This window comes from Bufo gargarizans, chromosome 2 (genome assembly GCF_014858855.1).
Source record: "Bufo gargarizans isolate SCDJY-AF-19 chromosome 2, ASM1485885v1, whole genome shotgun sequence".
Taxonomy (NCBI): Eukaryota; Metazoa; Chordata; class Amphibia; order Anura; family Bufonidae; genus Bufo; species Bufo gargarizans.
In genome coordinates this window covers 599,528,736-599,551,335 of record NC_058081.1, presented here as the reverse complement: position 1 = coordinate 599,551,335, position 22,600 = coordinate 599,528,736, and the positions used below count along the sequence as shown (strand labels likewise).

General features: G+C 45.5%; 1 protein-coding gene across 7 annotated transcripts in view; it reads right to left on the bottom strand.

Moving 5' to 3' along the window:
* MIB2 (MIB E3 ubiquitin protein ligase 2) overlaps window positions 1-22,600 on the bottom strand; it is a 111,297-nt gene that overhangs the window by 51,108 nt on the left and 37,589 nt on the right. For 5 of the 7 annotated variants that reach the window (XM_044281916.1, XM_044281920.1, XM_044281915.1 and 2 more), the window contains exons 2-3: window positions 6,525-6,780; window positions 5,080-5,251 (exon numbers count right to left, since the gene is read on the bottom strand). In XM_044281916.1, the coding sequence (XP_044137851.1) occupies window positions 5,080-5,251; window positions 6,525-6,780 (428 nt within the window). Of the gene's footprint in view, window positions 1-5,079; window positions 5,252-6,524; window positions 6,857-22,600 lie in introns of all 7 variants that reach the window. The other 2 variants (XM_044281917.1, XM_044281918.1) reach the window with 1 other exon arrangement.

The following is a 22,600-nucleotide window of genomic DNA, read 5'->3' as shown; positions in this document are numbered from 1 at the left end:
GGTAAGTAGTTTGAAATCAAAATGTGTAAAAAATGACCTGTGAAATCCTAAAGGTGCTCTTTGGAATGTGTGCCCCTTTGCCCACCTAGGCTGCAAAAAAGTGTCACACATGTGGTATCGCCGTACTCAGGAGAAGTTGGGGAATGTGTTTTGGGGTGTCATTTTACATATACCCATGCTGGGTGAGAGAAATATCTCGGCAAAAGACAACTTTTCCCATTTTTTTATACAAAGTTGGCATTTGACCAAGATATTTATCTCACCCAGCATGGGTATATGTAAAATGACACCCCAAAACACATTGCCCAACTTCTCCTGAGTACGGCGATACCACATGTGTGACACCTTTTTGCAGCCTAGGTGGGCAAAGGGGCCCAAATTCCTTTTATGAGGGCATTTTTAGACATTTGGATCCCAGACTTCTTCTCACGCTTTCGGGCCCCTAAAATGCCAGGGCAGTATAAATACCCCACATGTGACCCCATTTTCAAAAGAAGACACCCCAAGGTATTCAATGAGGGGCATGGAGAGTTCATAAAAAAATGTTTTTTTTTGGCACAAGTTAGCGGAAATTTTTTTTTTTTTGTATTTTCTCACAAAGTCTCCCTTTCTGCTAACTTGGGACAAAAATTTAAATCTTTCATGGACTCAATATGCCCCTCACGGAATACCTTGTGGTGTCTTCTTTCCGAAAAAGTATTTATACTGCCCTGGCATTTTAGGGGCCCTAAAGCGTGAGAAGAAGTCTGGAATATAAATGTCTAAAAAATTTTACGCATTTGGATTCCGTGAGGGGTATGGCGAGTTCATGTGAGATTTTATTTTTTGACACAAGTTAGTGGAATATGAGACTTTGTAATAAAAAACAAACAAAAAAAACCAACAATTTCCGCTAACTTGGGCCAAAAAAATGTCTGAATGGAGCCTTACAGGGGGGTGATCAATGACAGGGGGGTGATCAGGGAGTCTATATGGGGTGATCACCCCCCTGTCATTGATCACCCCCCTGTAAGGCTCCATTCCGACGTCCGTATGTGTTTTGGGAATCCGATCCATGTATCCGTGGATCCGTAGAAATCATATGGACGTCTGAATGGAGCCTTACAGGGGGGTGATCAATGAGTCCATATGGGTAATCACGCCCCTGTCAATGATCACCCCCCTGTAAGGCTCCATTCAGACGTCCGTATGTGTTTTGCGGATCCGATCCATGTATTCGTGGATCCGTAAAAATCATACGGACGTCTAAATGGAGCCTTACAGGGGGGTGATCAATGACAGGGGGGTGATCAGGGAGTCTATATGGGGTGATCAGGGGTTAATAAGTGACAGGGGGGGTGTGGTGTAGTGTAGTGGTGTTTGGTGCTACTTATTACTGAGCTGCCTGTGTCCTTTGGTGGTCGATCCAAGCAAAAGGAACCACCAGAGGACTAGGTAGCAGGTATATTAGACGCTGTTATCAAAACAGCGTCTAATATACCTGTTAGGGGTTAAAAAAAAACAAAAAAAAAAACGCATCTCCAGCCTGCCAGCAAACGATCACCGCTGGCAGGCTGGAGATCCGCTCGCTTACCTTCCGCTCCTGTGAGATGTCTCAGTGTGGTCCGATTCGGCATTGCGAGCCTTTTCTGTCGTTAAGGAGTGTTTTGCTTCTGCCCCTATATTGGTGCAGCCGTATGTGCCACTGCCATTGTGGAGGTTGAAGCGTCCAAGGTGGGGGTAGAAGCAGTTTTATCGCAGGGCCCATCACTTGGTATATGGCGCCCACGTGCATTTAAAAAAAAAAAAAAAAAAAAAACTGCTGCAGAGAGAAATTATGATGTGGGTAACAGAGTTGCTGGCCATTAAGTTGGCTTTTGAGGAGTGGCGTCATTGGCTGGAAGGAACGGTTTATCCGATCACAGTGTTTACAGATCACAAAAATCTGGCTTACCTGGAGTCAGCTAAACCACTGAACCCGAGACAAGCCAGATGGTCTTTGTTTTTCACCAGATTAAATTTCATTATCACTTATCGTCCTGGGGTTAAGAACGTCGAGGCAGATGCCACGTTTTCCTGGAGGTGGTGATTTTGAAAATCCGAGTCCGATACCGTCGGAAGGGGTGGTGATATTCGCTCTTTACCCTGACCTAGAGGTGAAGGTGTTAGAGGCTCAGGGAGACGCACCGGAGTCTTGCACCTCTGGGAAATAGTTTGTTCCATCAGAATTGCATCATAAAGGTGTTTGAGGAACATTACTGTACGGTTCTTACGGGACACCCTGGGAGTAGATCCACTGCTGACCTCATCTCTCGTAGATTCTGGTGGCTGGGGTTCGGTAAGTTTGTTGAGGACTATTTGCCGGCCAGTAGTATCTGTGCACGTGCTAAGGTGACACATACTCAACCTTCTGGATCTCTACTTCCGTTGCCCATCCCGTCCAGACCATGGACTCACTTGTCTATGGATTTTATTACTGATCTGCCTAATTCGTCTGGAAAGACAGTTATTCTGGTGGTAGTTGATCGTTTTAGTAAAATGGTGCACTTTATAGCATTGCCTGGCCTACCTAATGCTAAAAACACTTGCTTAAGTGTTTGTTGACAACATTGTGAAACGTCATGGCATTCCTTCGGACGTGGTCTCGGATCGTGGGACTCAGTTTATGTCCAGATTCTGGAAGGTGTTCTGTACTCGGCTGGGGGTACAACTGTCTTTTTCTTCTGCTTCTCATCCTCAGACGAATGGACAGACAGAGCGCACCAATCAAAGTCAGGAGACATACTCAAGATGTTTGGTCTCTGCGAACTAGGAGGAATGGTCTTTGTTTTTGTCTTTGGCAGAGTTTGCGATAAACAGTCGTAGACAGGAGTCCACTGGTAAGTCGCCTTTTTTTGGGACATATGGGTTTTACCCGCAATTTGGCACATTCTCTGGATCTGATACTTCCGGTATCCCTGAGGAGGAACGTTTTTCGTCATCATTGTCTTCTATATGGTGGAAAATTCAAAATAACTTGATGAATAAGGGCAACAAGTGTAACCATGTGGCTGACAGGAAACGTATGAATGGTCCGGACCTAAGTGTGGGTGATTTTGTGTGGCTGTCCACAAGAAATATTAAGTTGAAGGTTCCTTCTTGGAAGTTGGATCCAAGGTTTATTGGTCCATATAAGATCACTGCCATTATTAATCCTGTAGCTTTTCGTCTTGAACTTCCTCGGGCTCTGAAAATTCATAATGTGTTTCACAAATTTTTGTTGAAGAGACACGTTGAACCTTTGGAGTCATCCCCCTTGCCTCCCGCTCCTGTCATGGTGGACGGCAGTTTGGAATTCCAGATCGCCAAGATTATTGACTCTCGAATTCTCCGTAGACCTCTTCAGTATCTTGTTCACTGGAAGGGTTATGGAGAGGATAGAGGAGGAGAGGAGAGGATGTGGGTATTGGCATCTGACGTGAATGCCATTCGTTTGGTGAAAGCCTTTCACAGGTCTCATCTGGATAAGGTTGGTCCTGGGTGCCCGGAGGTCTCCCGTAGAAGGGGGGGGGGGGGTACTGACAGGTGTCAGGAGATCTGTGAGACTGGCAACATGTGGTTTGATCTGACATTAGTTCCAGGGTCCTATAGGGTGAGATAGGATTCTAGGTATCCGGTGTAGGAACTTGCCCACCTTTAGGGCCTGTTCATACTGGTAGTCTGTCAGGACTGGAGTTATTGTTGCCATTCTTGTCCACAGACTGTGGCTGGTTCTACAGATAGGCTCCATTAAGCCATTTTCATTTTTGCGTTTTCCTCCCACCAGTCCAATAGCCATAACGTTTTACATTCATATAGCCATATGAGGGCTTATTTTTTGCTGGATAAGTTGTATTTTTTAATGGCACCATTTAAGTTACCATGTCTTGTATTGGAAAACAAAAATTCTTTGTGGGGTTAAATAAAAAAAAATAAAAAAACAACCCACAATTCCAAAGTTTTTGGGGTTTTGATTTTATCGGTGTTCACTGTGCGCTAAAAATTACATCCTTATTCTATGGCTCAATACATTTACGACTATACCAAATTTGTATACTTTTACTAATTAAAAAAAAAAAAAAAACACCTTTTGAAAAAACTTTTACATCGCCCTTTTCTGACATAACTTTTTTATATTTCGGTTCCACAGAGCTATACGAGAGCTTGTTTTTTGCAGGACAAACTTTTTATTTGTACCATTACTTGGGTACATACAACTTTATCACCGTTATTACATTTTTTGGGGGGATAAGATGTCCACAAAATGGCAAAATCGCATGTTTTTTATTTTACGTTACGGCGTAACAGGAAAAATATTTTTGGACGCAGCAATACCTGTTTATTTTTGTATTGTTTATATATTTTATTTTATAATTTTTTAAATAAATTTAAATAAAAAGTTGTTTAGATGTTGTTCTTAACATCAGATCTCCCCCCCCCCCCCCATTTCCCCAGTGATTGCAATATCACTTTAAAGGGATTCTCTGGGATTTTTTACAAAACCTGTCCTTTGTTCTGTGAAAGTTTGGTTAATACTTATCCGTCCCTCGCTCCCCTGATGCTGCTGGCTCCTCTGCACTCACAACGGCTGTGGACTCTCCTGCTTAGGTCTGAACGGATGTATTCCCTTGTCCTCCTGTTCATCTGCATTTACTATTAAGTAGCTGAACAAGAAGAGCACACATCCAGACAGGACCCATGCGGAAGAGCCCGCAGCCTGTGAGCAGCAGAGATGGCACGAGGGACGGTTAATTATTAACCAAACTTCCACAGGACAGAAAAAAAGGACAGGTTTTGTAAAAAGCCTGGAGAAACCCTTTAAAGAAGGTTGCAATCTGATCTTATTTCATTTCAATCCTAATCAGGTCCCAACTGACAGACATCAGTGGAGGACATCAAAACGTAGCAGTAGTGCAGCCTCAGGCTTCAAGCCTGTAACATCAGATGATCATGAGCCAGCAACATCAAATGATCATGAGGCTGCATCATCAGATGGTCATGAGCATTAAAATAACCCCTGAAAACATGGCAGAATGACCAGAATGAGTCCCGTTTACCGCTTAGTCCTGCCTCCATACTTACGGCCGAGAATGGGCAGTCTCGTATCTCTCGAAGGCGTGGGACAGGTCGTGCTTGTTGTTCATGTAGCACTGAGTGCACAGGTCATAGTCAAAGCAGACTTTACACTTCCAGCGCATTCCCCGTATCCCGTGCTTCTTGCAACAGTCGCAAATGATATTTGGATGCCGGACACCTGAGGAGCAGGATAACCTTTAGTGACCACAAACATGACATAATGACATAATATTCACTGTGCAGATGAGCAAGTACATGATCTCTGGATTCCGCAAGTCAATTACCTTTTACATCAATCGATGGAGCCTATCCTAAAACCAAGGCTGAAGGTATCCTGGTAGTCAGGGAGCCCTAAAACAGGTTGTCTTCGACTGGGGCCTATGACAGTTCTTGTTGTCTGGCCACTAAAATAGTTGGTCCAAAACACTAGTGTACTGAGATGTAGGCACTTATGGAATATTCAATATACAGGTTTTTCATGTTCAGCAAAACAGCAAACAAAGTGCGTCTGTACTGAAACATGACTAACAATAAAAAAGGAAAGCTTAACCTTTTATTGATTTCTTTTTTCCTGACAGAAGCATCGGGGGCACGGGCCCTTGTTCTTATGATTGGCGAGGCGCCACAGTGGTCAGCCAATGAGACACTTATCCCCTACCCATAGTATGGAATACGTTGTTTTAATAGGACAACCCCTTTAAAAGGAGAACACCACTTTCATACAACATACTTACAATATCCCACACTATAAATCTACTTAAAAATGCAGAAAATATTTTATACGTTGCTTTGCTTATCTTATACATCTTCTTAGTTATACGATATTTTGTTTGGTGCTTAGCCAGAATGCGAACTTCACAATTTTACTGGATTTCATTTACCAGAGAGCAGTGCATTGTGGGAGCTCTGAGGACAGTGGACCAGTAAGGACTGAGCTGTTAGGAGAGCACAAATAATCCACTTACAGACTATGAAGGAGGAAGTACAATATTTTTATTTTTTTACTTTTACTTTGGATGTGAATAGAGAAGAAAAATGCATATTAGGCTACTTTCACATTAGCGTTTTCAAATCCGCTATTGAGAGCCGTCATAGGATCTCAATAGCGGAAGAAAACGCTTCAGTTCAGTCCCCATTCATTGTCAATTGGGACAAAACTGAACGAAATGGAATGCACCAAAATGCAATAGAAAACGGATCCGTCCCCCATTGACTTTCAATGGTGTTCAAGATCAGTCATGGCTATAGAAGAAATAATCCATTCATGACGGATGAATGCTGTTGTATTATTGTAATGGGGCGTTTTTTGCTGATCTATGACTGATCCGCAAAATACGCTAATGTGAAAGTAGCCTAACTCAAAATCGGTACAACAAAAGAAAAGCAAAGTAATTACAATGTTCACATTTTATGCCGATATTTACCATCTCAGTGTATATGCTGGTGCATACCTGTTTGGGCATTATCATACAGCAGCAGGTCATAAGCTCCTTGGAATCCAGTGCGATAGTTTGTCCTAGTGCCATGATCCCACTGAACAACCACGGTTTTATCAGGCGTGGTCGGGCTGCCTTGCCGTCCAATTTCCACCACGGTACCCACGCTGCCCTCGCCGTTGTCCTGGTTTATCCATTTCCAGTCGACTCCTCGCACCACACGCATTCCCACTTGCATGGCTGCACAGGTGTCCCAGTCCATCTCAAGCATCTAGTGGAATTATAGGGCACATTAGGAAGGGGTGAGAAGAATGGAGAAGGTCCAACGCTGCAAGGTCTATCTGTCACTGAGGAAAGAAAGAAATAGTCAGCAAAAGGCAAGACAAAATTTCCAGTGGTCTAAAGCTATCAGATGGCTGACAGTGGAATTACCCTCATGTCTATGGTAAGATTTGAACTAAGCCAAACACATTTGATATATGAGGGCTAAAACCTGCAGATTGTAGAGGGACCAGCAAACCACCTGTGTATGGGGGCCCCCAGGCTCTCCCTCAAATGTAGAAGTTGAGGCAAAGATGGATCGGGCTGTTGGATTTCAACATGGTCCACAGTTTTTTTCTCAGGGAGATAAATAAGCAGCCACCTGAGGTGTCTGACACTATTCAAATCACATGCACACGTGGTCAAGCTAATCACACACATGTAGGAGGGTGATCAGGCAAGACATCCAGGTATCATGTGTATTACCAGCTTAAAAATCATTCTAAAATTTTAAAAAAATTCTCCCAAAATACAAGTCCTGTGGACATTCTCACCCGTCACTGGCACCTGCTCCGAGTAGCTGCGCAGAGGCTCTGCTTCGACTACTAGACTGTGCATGCGCTGTTACTCTTCAGGGAAGCAGAGCCTCAGCACTCGCACTGCGGCGTCTTCATCTTTGGGGACACCCCCCACAGGTAAAGAATTCTGGTTGATTAGAAGAATCGATTCGATGGAGAAGGTTACATAGCACGGCTCTCACTTTGGAGGACCCAGCATGTCTGTTAATTGCATGGACAGTCCAATAATTGGATGAAGACTTGCTGCTGAGTTCCTCCATAGATTAAAGCTAGTCACTGCAGATCCCAGTAATCTTGATCAATCTCTGGGCTGGTCAAAGATGAGGCTAATTTATTAAGATGTCCACAGGCACAACCCTGGCCCTTCTGTGCTCCAGATAGTCAGATCTACACTGCCTATGAGTGGACATAGATTTGAGCTATAATTTATGCCAACTTCAGGGCTTGCCAGTCCCACTAAGCCTCCCTAACCTTTCAGAAAAATGGTCAGTGTGGCACAAATTTGCAACTTTTTGAAACCACTTTAGTAGCACACAGGGGTTAATAAACTCCCCACAATGAATACAAACCAATTCCCACAATTCTTAGGCAGCAGGAGATTGGAAATGGCCGCACTGTCACATCTATGTCCTACTTAGAGCTGAGAAACAGACGCGTGAGCTTTTCTTTCTGATTAGCCGGATATCAACCTGATGACTGAAGCTGATATCACAGTTATTAGCTGCTCTAATAATTCATTCATTTAAATGCATTACGCCGATGCAGGGTTTGGCGTCAGTGGTTTTCAGATTGATCGGCAACACACAAGGAAAATCTATCCGATTATAACACGAGTGGTAAGTCAGATGCTTGAAAAGAATGATCCGTGAGAACCAACTCTGAATAATAATTTGATACCCTCCTCCAATGGGCAGACGCCAGATAATTTGTGCCCCCACAGTCTGTAAATTGGGGTCTTCAGCTCTATGAACCCAGGCCCCATTAACAACGAATGGCAGCTCAATTACAACACATCTAGGACATCAAGGCCCCTCCGGCCGCACGTTCAGGGGCGGATTGCCCATAGACCTCACACATTTCCTGGTGGGCAGGATCCCAGGGGGATGCCCAAGCCTTCCTCACAGCCGATGGTTGGGTACATAGCGATCTGATGCTCTCAGGCATTGAAGGGGCTATCCTGGAAATAATATTGATGACCTTTCATCTGGATAGGTCATCAATATTATATTGGCGGTGGTCCCAGGAGTCAGCTGTTAGAAGAGGTCGGCTATCCATGACCATTGCGATCTCTTTCTAGGGCATGTGACGTTACAGTACATCGGTCACATGGCCTAGTTGCAGCTCAGCCCCATAGATGTGAATGGGGCTCAGCTTCAGTACCAAGCACAGCCACAATGTACAGCGCTGTGAGAGTTGCTGGGAATCCACAGTGCTCACCAGAGCTCCGGAGAGCACAAAGACTCCCTAAAGCAACTAATCGGCGGGAGTCCGAATCCTGAGGATAGGTCATCATTTTAAATTTTCTGGATAATTCCTTTAATTAAAGCTAAGAGCATCAGAAGCCATTTTATTTTTTTCCAGGGCCACTTTCAGTTCCCAGACCACCCCTGCGCACGTTTGATTGGCAGTCATTCGGTATTATTTCATCTAAAACAATAAGTTTGGAGAAAGTAGGTGGTTTGTCTCTTGCTTGAGGGCAGCTTGCTTCCAGAGGAACCCTTGAACTAATAAATGGAAACTAAACCAAGATCCCACTAAGTAAATACCAGATAAAGGACACCAGGAGGAGATAGACCCCTGACAGATTTCTATATGCAAGCATCTTTTAAGGGGTTTCCACTTTGACACAAAGCCGCTGAGGCCAGTCATTGGCTGCAGCAGTGCATGTGGCCATGTCCATGCTCCGGCCAGAAGAAAACAAGCCTTGGTCCAGAAGATGGAGAACCAGGAGCCAGCACACAGGACCGCAGCATTAGGGAGCAGGTAAGTATGAGTTTTTCAGAAGGCTCTGCAGGCTAGTGTCTTTCCTTATATTTCTGGAAAACCCCTTTGAGTCTTGTCTTGTTTTTTTAACTCATTCATTTCTAGGACTAGTGTACCTTTAATTATTACCTTCGTATTATTGCTAAAAGAAACAATATCCCTATTAAAGCTGTATATCAAATATTATATAAAAGGAGACTCACCAGAAGAAAATTTACGCATCATTAAAAATGATCTTTTTTGCTTTTCTCTTTCTTTTTAATATCTTCTGGCCTGAGATACAGTTCATCTGAATTCTGTCAGTAGTGCTGCTTCATGTGATTGTAATGTCTTCCGCTGATCGGTCAGATGCATGGTGGTCGAGAAGACCTCATCTGCATCCAAACCATCAACTATAACAAGATCTACACGATTTATGTGTATTGTGTCTGGCTTGAATGTTGTCATTCCTATGTTCAGATGTGGGGTCATTGACGTATTTGGTAATTTGGCTCAACACTGCAGCTGACCAAAATCAGAGGGAAATAGGTTTACACCTCTCTGTACTGCAGCATCAGGTTGTGGGCTTGTGATATAAATCAACCATATCATCACCAAAAATATTTTAAGACGCAGCTTTCATATTTTTAACATACTAAATTCCCTTTTTAATTCCTTCACATCTCTTTCAAAAAGGAAAGCTTCTATCAAAAATGTTTTAAAACATACTTAGAACCTATCTTTTTATATCACAAAACAGGTGGATAGTCATCTGGATGTTTTATTTTGAAGTCACTCTATGTACTAGTTCCTGTTCTTGCTCTATAACCTCCTCTTTCTGCACTTTTAGCATGGCAGGGAGTCTCAATTAAAAGGGTTGTCTCATCTGAGACAATAGGAGCATATCGCTAGGATATGACCCCACTGTCTGATAGGCCTACCTCTTTAACGGAGCCTCGAAAGTGGTGGCTGGACCGGAGTCCTCTAGCCACTACTTTAGCTCCCTCTGTTCTTGATATAGGTGCAGGTCCTAGCGATATGCCCCCATTATATCAGATGAGACAACCCCATTACCACTCTGTCAGAACATCAATTTGGCTAAGAAGGAGTAAGGGGTTGTGACCTCACTAATGGTGTCCCAATTGTGTGGCTGGTCAGGGCTTCTCACATTGCTCCTATATTCGCATCTTTATCAGGCTTATAAAGAGAAACAGAGCTATCATACTGTCATTTTAGCTTGTTTACTCACCCCTCCGGTCTCTTCACTTTCTGTTGGCAGGCAGCAGTTTGTCACATGGGACCATTAAGCACCTGCATCTACCAGAAATGCATTGCAGTCAGTCTTGCTAACTCTGCCCACCCAGCTGCAGAAGCCCTGTTCTCCTTTCTCCCTCACATAGAAAATTGTCCTTCACACGGCGACAGTAATTCCTCTGATAAATAGCATTATGGTACGCAGTGCCCCCAATGTCCTTCTCCACTATCTAGAGAGAGAGATAGCTATATAGTTCTGGGAATTTAGAAGTAGGGATGAATGAATGAGATGTCTTGGCCGCTTCACCTACTTCTCTACAGGATCACCATGCCATGCCAGCACTCAGAGGATGAAGGGAGCAAGGAAGCTACTGAACATGTCTGGTCCACCACTGAATGCAGGAGAAGGTGGAACAGAATTGATGCCACAGGGCAAACATTAGGGGTCTGCATCAGAGAGAAATTTATATTAAACACACAAAACAAAAACCTTGCAATATTTGTATTGCATGTATACTGCAATAATAGGAATAGAAAAAATAAGATTAGCTCAGATCACCCCCCCCCCCCCCCCCCCCCTCAGTACTGTAGTTCTCCACACCCTGGACAATGCAATTTGGAAGCCACCTTGGCCACATGTAATTGTCCATAAAAGCCGGAATTAGACTTACCGGTAATTCATTTTCCACAAATCCACCATGACGGCCCAGAGAGAGATTGACCCCTGACCTCTGTAGGGGCAGAAACAGAGATGGGTTTAAAAGGACCCCTCCCACCACCATTCACCAGTGAGTTCCACAACCACCGGATACAAGTGAAACAACTCAAAGTGTGTTTTTTTTTTTAGGGCGGGATATCATGCAGTCATGGTGGATTTGTGGAAAATGAATTACCGGTAAGTCTAATTCCGGATTTCCACTTCACCATCATGACGGCCCAGAGAGACATAACAGATTATATACGTCTTAGGGTGGGGCAACGGCCTGAAGGACCTTGCGGCCAAATGCGAGGTCGGAAGACCTGGATAAGTTGAGCCTATAATGTTTAATGAAGGTGTTTACATTAGACCAGGTTGCAGCCTGGCATATTTGATCTAGGGAAGCTCCTGCCCTTTCAGCGAAAGAGGCAGATATAGCTCTTGTGGAGTGTGCCCGAATGACCTCTGGACAACTGATGCCTTCGATCTTGTAGCAGTCTGTAATAGTCTGTTTTACCCATCGGGCAATGGTAGATATGGAAGCTGCCTTCCCCTTATTTTTACCACAGAAGAGCACTAGTAAGTTGTCCACCTTCCTCAGGTCTCTAGTGACCTCTAGGTATTTTAGTACTGTTTGTCTAACGTCCAGCGTATGGAAACGTTCCTCTCCAGAATTTTTAAGATTCACCCAAAAGGAGGGAAGAATGATCTCCTGGTTTCTATGGAAGTCTGTTACTACCTTTGGCAAAAACGTCGGGTCTAGCCTCAAGGTAATACGATCCTCCTGTATTGTGAGATATGGTTGTCTTATTGACAATGCTTGGATCTCACTCAGTCTTTTTGCTGATGTTATGGCTATAAGAAAAGCTACCTTCTGAGAAAGATTCTTCGGGGAACTTGCGTCCACGGGTTAATAAGGTGGACCTGTGAGTCCTCTAAGGACGATGTTTAAGGCTAGGTCTACACGATGACATTTGTTGCGCGACAAATAGGGCGCAAATTTTATTGCACTAATGTCGCGCGACAATTTTTATAATGGCAGTCTATGGTGTCGCACTGCAACATGCGACATGCTGCGACTGCGACGTGACAGTCGCAGAAAAATTCATCTCGAATGGATTTTCTGCGACTGTCGCGTCGCAGTATGTCGCATGTTGCAGTGCGACACCATAGACTGCCATTATAAAAATTGTCGCGCGACATTAGTGCAACAAAATGTCGCGCGACAAATGTCGTCGTGTAGACCTTTGAGAGATGGTCTTAGTCTGGCTGCGGACCTCAGGAATCTTTGGATCCATCTATGGCTGGCTAATTCGGAATCGAAATAGGCACTGAGCGCTGAGACCTGGATTCTAAGGATAGAAGGACTTAACCCTAACTCTAGTCCCTTCTGAAGGAAATCCAGAATCCTCTGTATATTTGGTCTGGGGCTTCGTCGCCTGACCAGGTGCAGAATCTTTTCCAGATCTTAAAATAAATGGAGTTAGTCACCTTCTTTCTTCTGGCCTTCAAGGTAGATATAACACCCTCAGAGAGACCTCTCTGTCTTAGGAGGTTGGACTCAGGATCCAGGCCGAGAGGTTGAAGATTTCCAGATGAGGATGGAGAACCGGCCCCTGGATCAGGATATCCTTTCTCCCTGGGAGAATAAATGCTTCCTGTGGTGAGAGTTTGGTTAGAATCGAGAACCAGCTCCTCTTGGGCCAGTACGGGGTGACCAGGATTACTCTGGCTCTGTCCCTGATGATTTTTTGGAGAACCCTTGGGATTAATGGGAACGGAGGGAAGGCATATGCAAGGTCCTAGTCCCAGTGCAGGGAGAAGGCGTCGATCACTAGGGGCCTGTCCCTTGGGTTTAGGGAGCAAAAGGTTGATACCTTTGCGTTTATCCTTGTAGCGAATAGATCTACCACTGGAAGGCCCCATCTCTGGACAATCAGATTGAAGATCTCTATGTTTAAGGACCATTCTCCCTGGTCTATGGTAGTCCTGCTGAGGAAGTCCGCCGCACAGTTTAGGCTTCCTTTTAAATGAACTGCCGATATTGATTTTTACAGTTTTTTCCCCCAGAGGAAGATTTTTCTGGACAGACCTTCCAGTCTCTGAGACCGTGTGCCCCCCTGATGCTTGAGGTAGGACACGGTCGTTACATTGTCTGAATAGACCTTTATATGTTGGTTCCTTAGTTTTGGAGCGGCTGTTCGTATTGTTTCCCAAACTGCCCTGAGCTCCCTGTAGTTGGAGGACTGAGCTGCAATCTTCGGAGGCCAGTCTCCCTGGTAGAGATCGGAGTAAATTTTTGCACCCCACCCTTTTATGCTGGCATCGGTCTGAATATGTACTGCTGGGGTCTTGAACCAGACCATGCCCTTTTTTAAATTTTTTGTTTGAAGCCACCACCGGACTGAAGATTTTATGTGGCCCGGGATCAGGATCTTCCTGTTCAAAGAGGTCTGATTTTTGTCCCATTATCTTAGAAGCCAGGACTGAAGGGCTCTGTAATGAAATTAGCAGAAAGTCGTCTAGATAAGGGACGACCGTCACCCCCTGAGGTCTCAGGGAGGCGACCATCTCTACCACCAGCTTCGTGAAAATCCTTGGGGCTGAGGCCAGCCCGAAGGGGAGAGCCACGAACTGGAAGTGGTGAACAGACCCTCTGTGATCCTTTACTGCAAAACGCAGGAACTTCTGAGACTAGGAGTGAATGGGAACATGATAGTATGCGTCCTTCAGGTCGATTGTACAGAGGGACGCGTCTTTTTGAATTAAGGGGATGGTAGAATTTAAAGATTCCATCTTGAACCTTTTGTAGATCACAAATTTGTTTAGCCTCTTGAGGTTTATGATCATGGGGAAGGAGCCCCCCCGGCTTTTTTACCAAGAAAAGGCTGGAGTAGAACCCCCGCCCCCTGTTGTAGCTCGGGAACCGGAATTACTACTCCCAGGTCCAGGAGATTCTGGACCTCCTTCCAGATCTGGCTGTGCTGAAAAGGAGAAGGGTGGTGAGAAATCAGAAATACATTCAGAGGGGGGGGGGGGGGGATAACTCTATCCTGTATCCAAACCTGACGAGATTTTGCGCCCAGAGGCTCGGAGAAGTCTGCTGCCACTGAGCAAAATGTTGGGATAGTCTTCCCCCTATCCTGGCGTCACTGTTTCTCACCGCCCTTGTTTTGGGGATTAAGGAGGTACCCTCTACCCCTCCCCCTTTTGGGCAACTCCAACGTCCGGATTTACCTTTACCACGAAAGGAACTATTCTGGGTATATTGACCACGAAAGGAGGGTTTCTTTTTAGGGGTTTTATCCTCAGGGAACCCAGTAGCCTTCTCGAGGATCGTGTCCAACACAGGACCAAACACGTATTCACCCGAGAAGGCTATAGAACACAACTTCATCTTGGAAGAGATGTCTCCCGACCAAGATTTCATCCAAAGTGCCCTCCGGGCCGCATTGGACAAGGCTGCATCCTTGGCTGAAAATCTAATTGTCTCTGCGGAGGCGTTCGCTAGGAAACCCGTGGCAGATTTTAGCAAGGGAATGGAATCTAGTATCTGTTCCCTGGGCGTTTTGCTGCCTAGATGACCTTCTAACTCATTCAGCCATAGGTACATAGACCTGGCGACTGAAGTAGCGGCTATGTTTGTCTTGACACTAAACATAGCTGCCTCCCAGGACCTTTTTAATAAGCTGTCGGCCTTCCTTTCCATAGTGTCCCTTAACTGACAAGAGTCCTCAAATGGAAGTGAGGTTTTCTTATTGACTTTGGCCACCTGGACGTCAATTCTAGGGACCTCGTCAAAAATTTTAGAGTCCGACGGGTCAAACGCAAGGCGGTTTCTGAATTCCTTGGAAATTCCCAGCTTCTTTTCTGGATGGGCCCATTCATCCATCACCATCTCCTTAATGTTTTCGTTTATGGGGAATACCCTGGAGCGTTTGACCCTCAATCCCCCAAACATCTCTTCCTGAACTGTATGGGGTTGCTGAATGTCCTCCACCCCCATGGTATCCCTGACAGCTTTTAAAAAGGTCACTCATCTCACTGGGAGTGAAGAAAAATTTTCTAGAGTCCTCGACGATCTCGCCCTTAGATAGGGGGTCGTCGTCCTCTTTTTTTAGAGGATGAGGCATCGTCTTCTAAATCCTCGGAGTCAGAGGGAATGTCCGCCCCCCCCTGGGTCTTTTAGGTGGGCGAATCCCCCTGGTATCCTCACGGAGGGAGGCCAGTGAGGACCTAACCTCCTCCTGAATCATGGATCTAAACTCCTGCATAATTGAGGGCTGTTCGTCTCTCACTAATTTAGCAATGCAATCCTTGCAAAGTTTTTTAGTATAGTCCTCAGGAAGCCTGACGGAGCACTGGATGCATCTGGCGGTCTTCTTTGCTTTTTTTTAAAGTAAGTTTGCCCTAAAGTGAGAGAGGCAGCCCATTAAATTTATGTCAATCTAGTATAGGAGCATAAACTAGATGCAGTATACCAGCAGACACACCAGGGGGAGGGTAACAGTAGTTACCTCTAAGGCGCGCACCCCCCCCCCCCTGTGAAGCTGCCGACAGGTGGGCTACTCACACAGGGGCACTCGGGAGCGGTCTGCTCCTTCTGCTGTGGCTCCTTCTCCTGGTCCGACATGTTCTGGTCAGAGAGCGATGCAGAGAGCGCAGCGGGAAACTGCTTGTTAGCATTTTTTTTTATAGAAGCCCGTCCACTTCCGGGTTTCGTCCGGCGGCCCGGAAGTGACGTCAGACGCGCGCGACAGCACAGAACGTCTTTCCGGTCGGCTACTTTCACAGGGAGGTAGGCGACTCAGCGGCAGCTCAGGGCAGGCTTCCCACAACAGGGAGCGTGACCCTGGCGTCTCCCTGTCAGCTTTAGAACCAAGTCCGCCGGAGAGCAGGGGACGCATCTCTGGGTGAAAGGACCCGCAAGGGAGGCAAGGAACACCACCGATGCGGTCACCCAGGTACTCATTTCATAAAAAACTTCTGCAAGCTTCACTAAATTAACTCCGGTGTGTTTTTAGTCATGTCAGAAAAGAGAAGTTCACTGCACTGACCTTCCCTATTATGCTATGACTAAGGACAACATGTGTTTGTCTAGAATACATGGGACTGAATTTTAAATTTTTACTGCAAAAATACTTCACTTGAAATGCACTGGACGGGGATGCTCAACCTGCGGCCCTCCAGCTGTTGTAAAATTACAACTCCCACCATGCCCTTCTGTAGGCTGTCCGGGAATGAGGGGAGTTGTAGTTTTTGCAACAGCTGAAGGGCCGCAGGTGGAGCATGCCTGAACTAACAGGTTATATAAATTTAGGCTACATGGTCTCAAGGTGCGGAAGATTTACCGTTCAGCATCAGCCACTGGGATAAATGTGGCAGGTAACAGGTAAGTAGGTCTCTCTCTTCACAGGTCCTGTTGGCTGGGAGCGGAGTTTACAAGAATGCGAGTGCCATAACAGCTGGAAAAATATGAAATTAGGTCAATCCATCCATCTATTCCAAAGCCAAAAGGCAAAATATTCGAGTCAACAAGTCGACTCATCACAAGGTCTATCAGTGCTGGCGCGACAAACACGGCAGTGGAGGTGGCTCGTGTGCGTCGCAATAGTGAGATCACAGACATCCATGCAAGCACCATACAAAGCGCATTACACAAGTTTGGAATGGTGGCCCGAAAAAAGGTGAAGAAGCCTCCACTTGTCATAAGAAGCGTTGGCTCGAGTTTGCTAAAAAGTACAAAAAGTGGACAGCAGAAGAAAAGGGAGATGAGAGGAAAGTCAAGAGACTGGGCTCTGATGGGTGCAAATGAAGAAGAAACAAGGGAAAAGGGGCCAACGGATCGAGAAATTGAAAGAACTATCAAGTTCGGTGGAGGAAGCCTGATTGATATGGGGTTGTTTCACAGCCAAAGGCAATGGATACTTGACCAAAATCAATGGTGGTCTCAATGCTGAGCTATATGTGAGTATCCTACAAGACAAGTTACTTCGTACACTAGAGTACTATGGGTATGAAAAAGACAACATAGCGTTCCAGCAGGACAATGAACCGAAGGTTATGTTGAGATTCGTGAATAAATGGTTCAATGACAATGAAGTAGAGGTGCTGGATTGGCCCCCACAGTCCCCAGACATCAACCCAATCGAACACTTGTGGGTAGAGTTGAAGAAAAAGCTGTATTCGCAATCAAATGAGTCAACCAGTATGCACCAACATTGGGAACAGATTTCGGTCGAGACACATTTGAATCTGATGGAGAACATGCCCAGAAGGATTCAGGCAGTGTTGAAAGCCAAAGGTGGATTTACAAAATACTAACATAATAAAAATTTAGAATTTTAGAAGCAAACAAGAAAAAGCTTGTTTCACCACCAAGAGCAAAACAGTAACAATGCAGTCACTAGATGGTAAGATAGGATAGGAGATTGGATTACCTAGGAGACATGTTTATTCAATACCCTAGTCCGCATGTGTTTTCCCCCCGCTGTGGACAATGGTACAGGCCTGACTCGCAGCTGGCCTGTGATTGTGAGGATGCCGTTGTCTTTTCTCCTCTCTCATTGGCTGCTAAAGTTTGGGCCTTCAGGGTGGCTGTAGCGTGGCCTATGAGTGCCAGTTTTCGGGTCGGTGGGTGGAGTCCAGGTAAAGTAGGAACGAGGAGGGGGCGGTTGCAGTGAGAACTGGCAGTGCAAGTGCGATCGCTATTATGACGTCACTAATATACAGCGGTAATTAAGAAACTGTGATATCACCGTTTCTTATTACCGCGGTATATCGTTAACACTGTTATATTGCCCAACCCTACTCCCCCCTATTAAAGAATTTGTCTGGCCTAGGAACCGACTTAACCCCTGCCAGTAATGTGTGCCCAAATAATAAAAAATGCACTCGCCAATCCAAAACGCTCCCTTCCCTTCTTCACATTACCACTGGAGCAGCAATCACTGGCCTCAGTGATTGGCCTCATTAACCGCCTCCGGACCGCCTAACGCAGATGTGCGGTCCGGAGGCGGCAGCCCTGCGCACAGTCACGCATATATGCGTCATCTCGCGAGACGCGAGACTTCCTGTGAACGCGCGCACACAGGCGCGCGCGCTCACAGGAACGGAAGGTAAGCGAGTGGATCTCCAGCCTGCCAGCGGCGATCGCTCGCTGGCAGGCTGGAGATCTGATTTTTTTAACCCCTAACAGGTATATTAGACGCTGTTTTGATAACAGCGTCTAATATACCTGCTACCTGGTCCTCTGGTGGTCCCTTTTGTTAGGATCGACCACCAGAGGACACAGATAGGTCATTAAAGTCGCACCAAACACCACACTACACTACAACCCCCCCCCCCGTCACTTATTTAACCCCTTATGAACCCCTGATCACCCCATATAAACTCCCTGATCACCCCCCTGTCATTGATCACCCCCCTGTCAGGCTCCGTTCAGACGTCCGTATGATTTTTACGGATCCACGGATACATGGATCGGATCCGCAAAACACATACGGACGTCTGAATGGAGCCTTACAGGGGGGTGATCAATGACAGGCGGGTGATCACCCATATAGATTCCCTGACATTGATCACCCCCCTGTAAGGCTCCATTCAGACGTCCGTATGATTTTTACGGATCCATGGATCGGATCCGCAAAACACATACGGACGTCTGAATGGAGCCTTACAGGGGGGTGATCAATGACAGGTGGGTGATCACCCATATACACTCCCTGATCACCCCCCGTCATTGATCACCCCCCTGTAAGGCTCCATTCAGACGTCCGCATGTGTTTTGCGGATCCGATCCATGTATCCATGGATCCGTAAAAATCATACGGACGTCTGAATGGAGCCTGACAGGGGGGTGATCAATGACAGGGGGGTGATCACCCATATACACTCCCTGATCACCCCCTGTCATTGATCACCCCCCTGTAAGGCTCCATTCAGACGTCCGCATGTGTTTTGCGGATCCGATCCATGTATCCATGGATCCGTAAAAATCATACGGACGTCTGAATGGAGCCTTACAGGGGGGTGATCAATGACAGGGGGTGATCAGGGAGTGTATATGGGTGATCACCCCTCTGTCATTGATCACCCCCCTGTAAGGCTCCATTCAGACATCCGCATGTGTTTTGCGGATCCGATCCATGTATCCATGGATCCGTAAAAATCATACGGACGTCTGAATGGAGCCTTACAGGGGGGTGATCAATGACACGGGGTGATCAGGGAGTGTATATGGGTGATCACCCCTCTGTCATTGATCACCCCCCTGTAAGGCTCCATTCAGACATCCGCATGTGTTTTGCGGATCCGATCCATGTATCCATGGATCCGTAAAAATCATACGGACGTCTGAATGGAGCCTTACAGGGGGGTGATCAATGACAGGGGGTGATCAGGGAGTGTATATGGGTGATCACCCCTCTGTCATTGATCACCCCCCTGTAAGGCTCCATTCAGACATCCGCATGTGTTTTGCGGATCCGATCCATGTATCCATGGATCCGTAAAAATCATACGGACGTCTGAATGGAGCCTTACAGGGGGGTGATCAATGACACGGGGTGATCAGGGAGTGTATATGGGTGATCACCCCCCTGTCATTTATCACCCCCCCTGTAAGGCTCCATTCAGACATTTTTTTGGCCCAAGTTAGCGGAAATATATATATTTTTTTGTTTGTTTTTTTGTTACAACGTCTCATATTCCACTAACTTGTGTCAAAAAATAAAATCTCACATGAACTCACCATACCCCTCACGGAATCCAAATGCGTAAACATTTTTAGACATTTATATTCCAGACTTCTTCTCACGCTTTAGGGCCCCTAAAAAGCCAGGGCAGTATAAATACCCCACATGTGACCCCATTTCGGAAAGAAGACACCCCAAGGTATTCCGTGAGGGGCATATTGAGTCCATGAAAGATTGAAATTTTTGTCCTAAGTTAGCGGAAAGTAAGACTTTGTGAGAAAAAAACAAAACAAAAAAATCAATTTCCGCTAACTTATGCAAAAAAAAAAAAATTTCTATGAACTCGCCATGCCCCTCATTGAATACCTTGGGGTGTCTTGTTTCCAAAATGGGGTCACATGTGGGGTATTTATACTGCCCTGGCTTTTTAGGGGCCCGAAAGTGTGAGAAGAAGTCTGGGATCCAAATGTCTAAAAATGCCCTCCTAAAAGGAATTTGGGCACCTTTGCGCATCTAGGCTGCAAAAAAGTGTCACACATCTGGTATCACCGTACTCAGGAGAAGTTGGGGAATGTGTTTTGAGGTGTCATTTTACATATACCCATGCTGGGTGAGAAAAATATCTTGGTCAAATGCCAACTTTGTATAAAAAAATTGGAAAAGTTGTCTTTTGCCAAGATATTTCTCTCACCCAGCATGGGTATATGTAAAATGACACCCCAAAACACATTCCCCAACTTCTCCTGAGTACGGCGATACCAGATGTGTGACACTTTTTTGCAGCCAAGGTGGGCAAAGGGGCACAAATTCCAAAGTGCACCTTTCGGATTTCGCAGGCCATTTTTTACACATTTTGATTGCAAAGTACTTCTCACACATTTGGGCCCCTAAATTGCCAGGGCAGTATAACTACGCCACAAGTGACCCCATTTTGGAAAGAAGACACCCCAAGGTATTCCGTGAGGGGCATGGCGAGTTGCTAGAATTTTTTATTTTTTGTCGCAAGTTAGTGGAATAAGAGACTTTGTAAGAAAAAAATAAATTAAAATAAAAATCATCATTTTCCGCTAACTTGTGACAAAAAATAAAAAGTTCTATGAACTCACTATGCCCATCAGCGAATACCTTAGGGTGTCTACTTTCCGAAATGGGGTCATTTGTGAGGTTTTTCTACTGTCTGGGCATTGTAGAACCTCAGGAATCATGACAGGTGCTCAGAAAGTCAGAGCTGCTTCAAAAAGCGGAAATTCACATTTTTGTACCATAGTTTGTAAACGCTATAACTTTTACCCAAACCATTTTTTTTTGCCCAAACATTTTTTTTTTATATCAAAGACATGTAGAACAATAAATTTAGCGAAAAATTTATATATGGATGTCGTTTATTTTGCAAAATTTTACAGCTGAAAGTGAAAAATGTCATTTTTTTTTGCAAAAAAAATCGTTACATTTTGATTAATAACAAAAAAAAGTAAAAAATGTCAGCAGCAATAAAATACCACCAAATGAAAGCTCTATTAGTGAGAAGAAAAGGAGGTAAAATTCATTTGGGTGGTAAGTTGCATGACCGAGCGATAAACGGTGAAAGTAGTGTAGTGCAGAAGTGTAAAAAGTGGCCTGGTCATGAAGGGGGTTTCAGCTAGCGGGGTTGAAGTGGTTAAAGAGGACCTTTCATTACAGTAAAAAAATCTAAACTAAGTATACAGACATGGAGAGCGGTGCCCAGGGTTCTCCCTGCACTTACCATTATCCCTGGGCGCCGCTCTGTTCTCCCGGTATAGGCTCCGGTATCTTCAGATTTTCGGCTCAACTGGGAGGAGCCTGCTCTTGTTCTCCTGGGCGTCTCCTTCTCCCAGGCTGGAGTGCTGGCCAATCGCAGCACTCAGCTCATAGCCGGAGAGAACAAGAGCAGGCTCATCCCAGTTAAACCGAAAATTTGAAGATACCGGAGCCTATACCGGGAGAACGGATCGGCGCCCAGGGATAATAGTAAGTGCAGGGAGATCCCTGGGCGCCGCTCTCCATGTCAGCATACTTAGTTTAGATTTTTTATTGCAATGAAAGGTCCTCTTTAACTAACCACAGCAGTCACAGGATGAGCCACTTACGGTCTAGTGCAGGCATGCTCAAAATGCGGCCCTCCAGCTATTGTAAAACTACAACTCCCACAATGCCCTGCTGTAGGCCGATAGCTGTAGGCTGTTTGGGCATGCTGGGAGTTGTAGTTTTGCAACAGCTGAAGGGCCACAGGTTGAGCATGCCTGGTCTAGAGGAATGAAGGAGGACGAACAGGGTTTGTTTGTTTTCATTTAAAGAGTCACTGTCACTGAGCTTTCTCCGTGGCACAGCCAGGGAGGAGACACCAACTGAGAAACCCTGGCGTCTCCTCCGCCCTGTAACGATGCTCAGTATTAACATACTGGGTGCGAAAACTGCAGGGAGGGAGTCACAGCAGGACATGCGAGGGCTGCCAGCATCAGCGAAGGGTACCCTGCAAGTAAAGGTACTTCATAAAAAAAAATTTTTTTAAAAATGTGCGAAGTGCATGTAACGTAACATCCATTCTGCCTAATAAAAGTATTGTGCTCCGGAGACCTCAGTGACCTGCGAATACTACCAGACTGTGAAATTAGACTATGAATA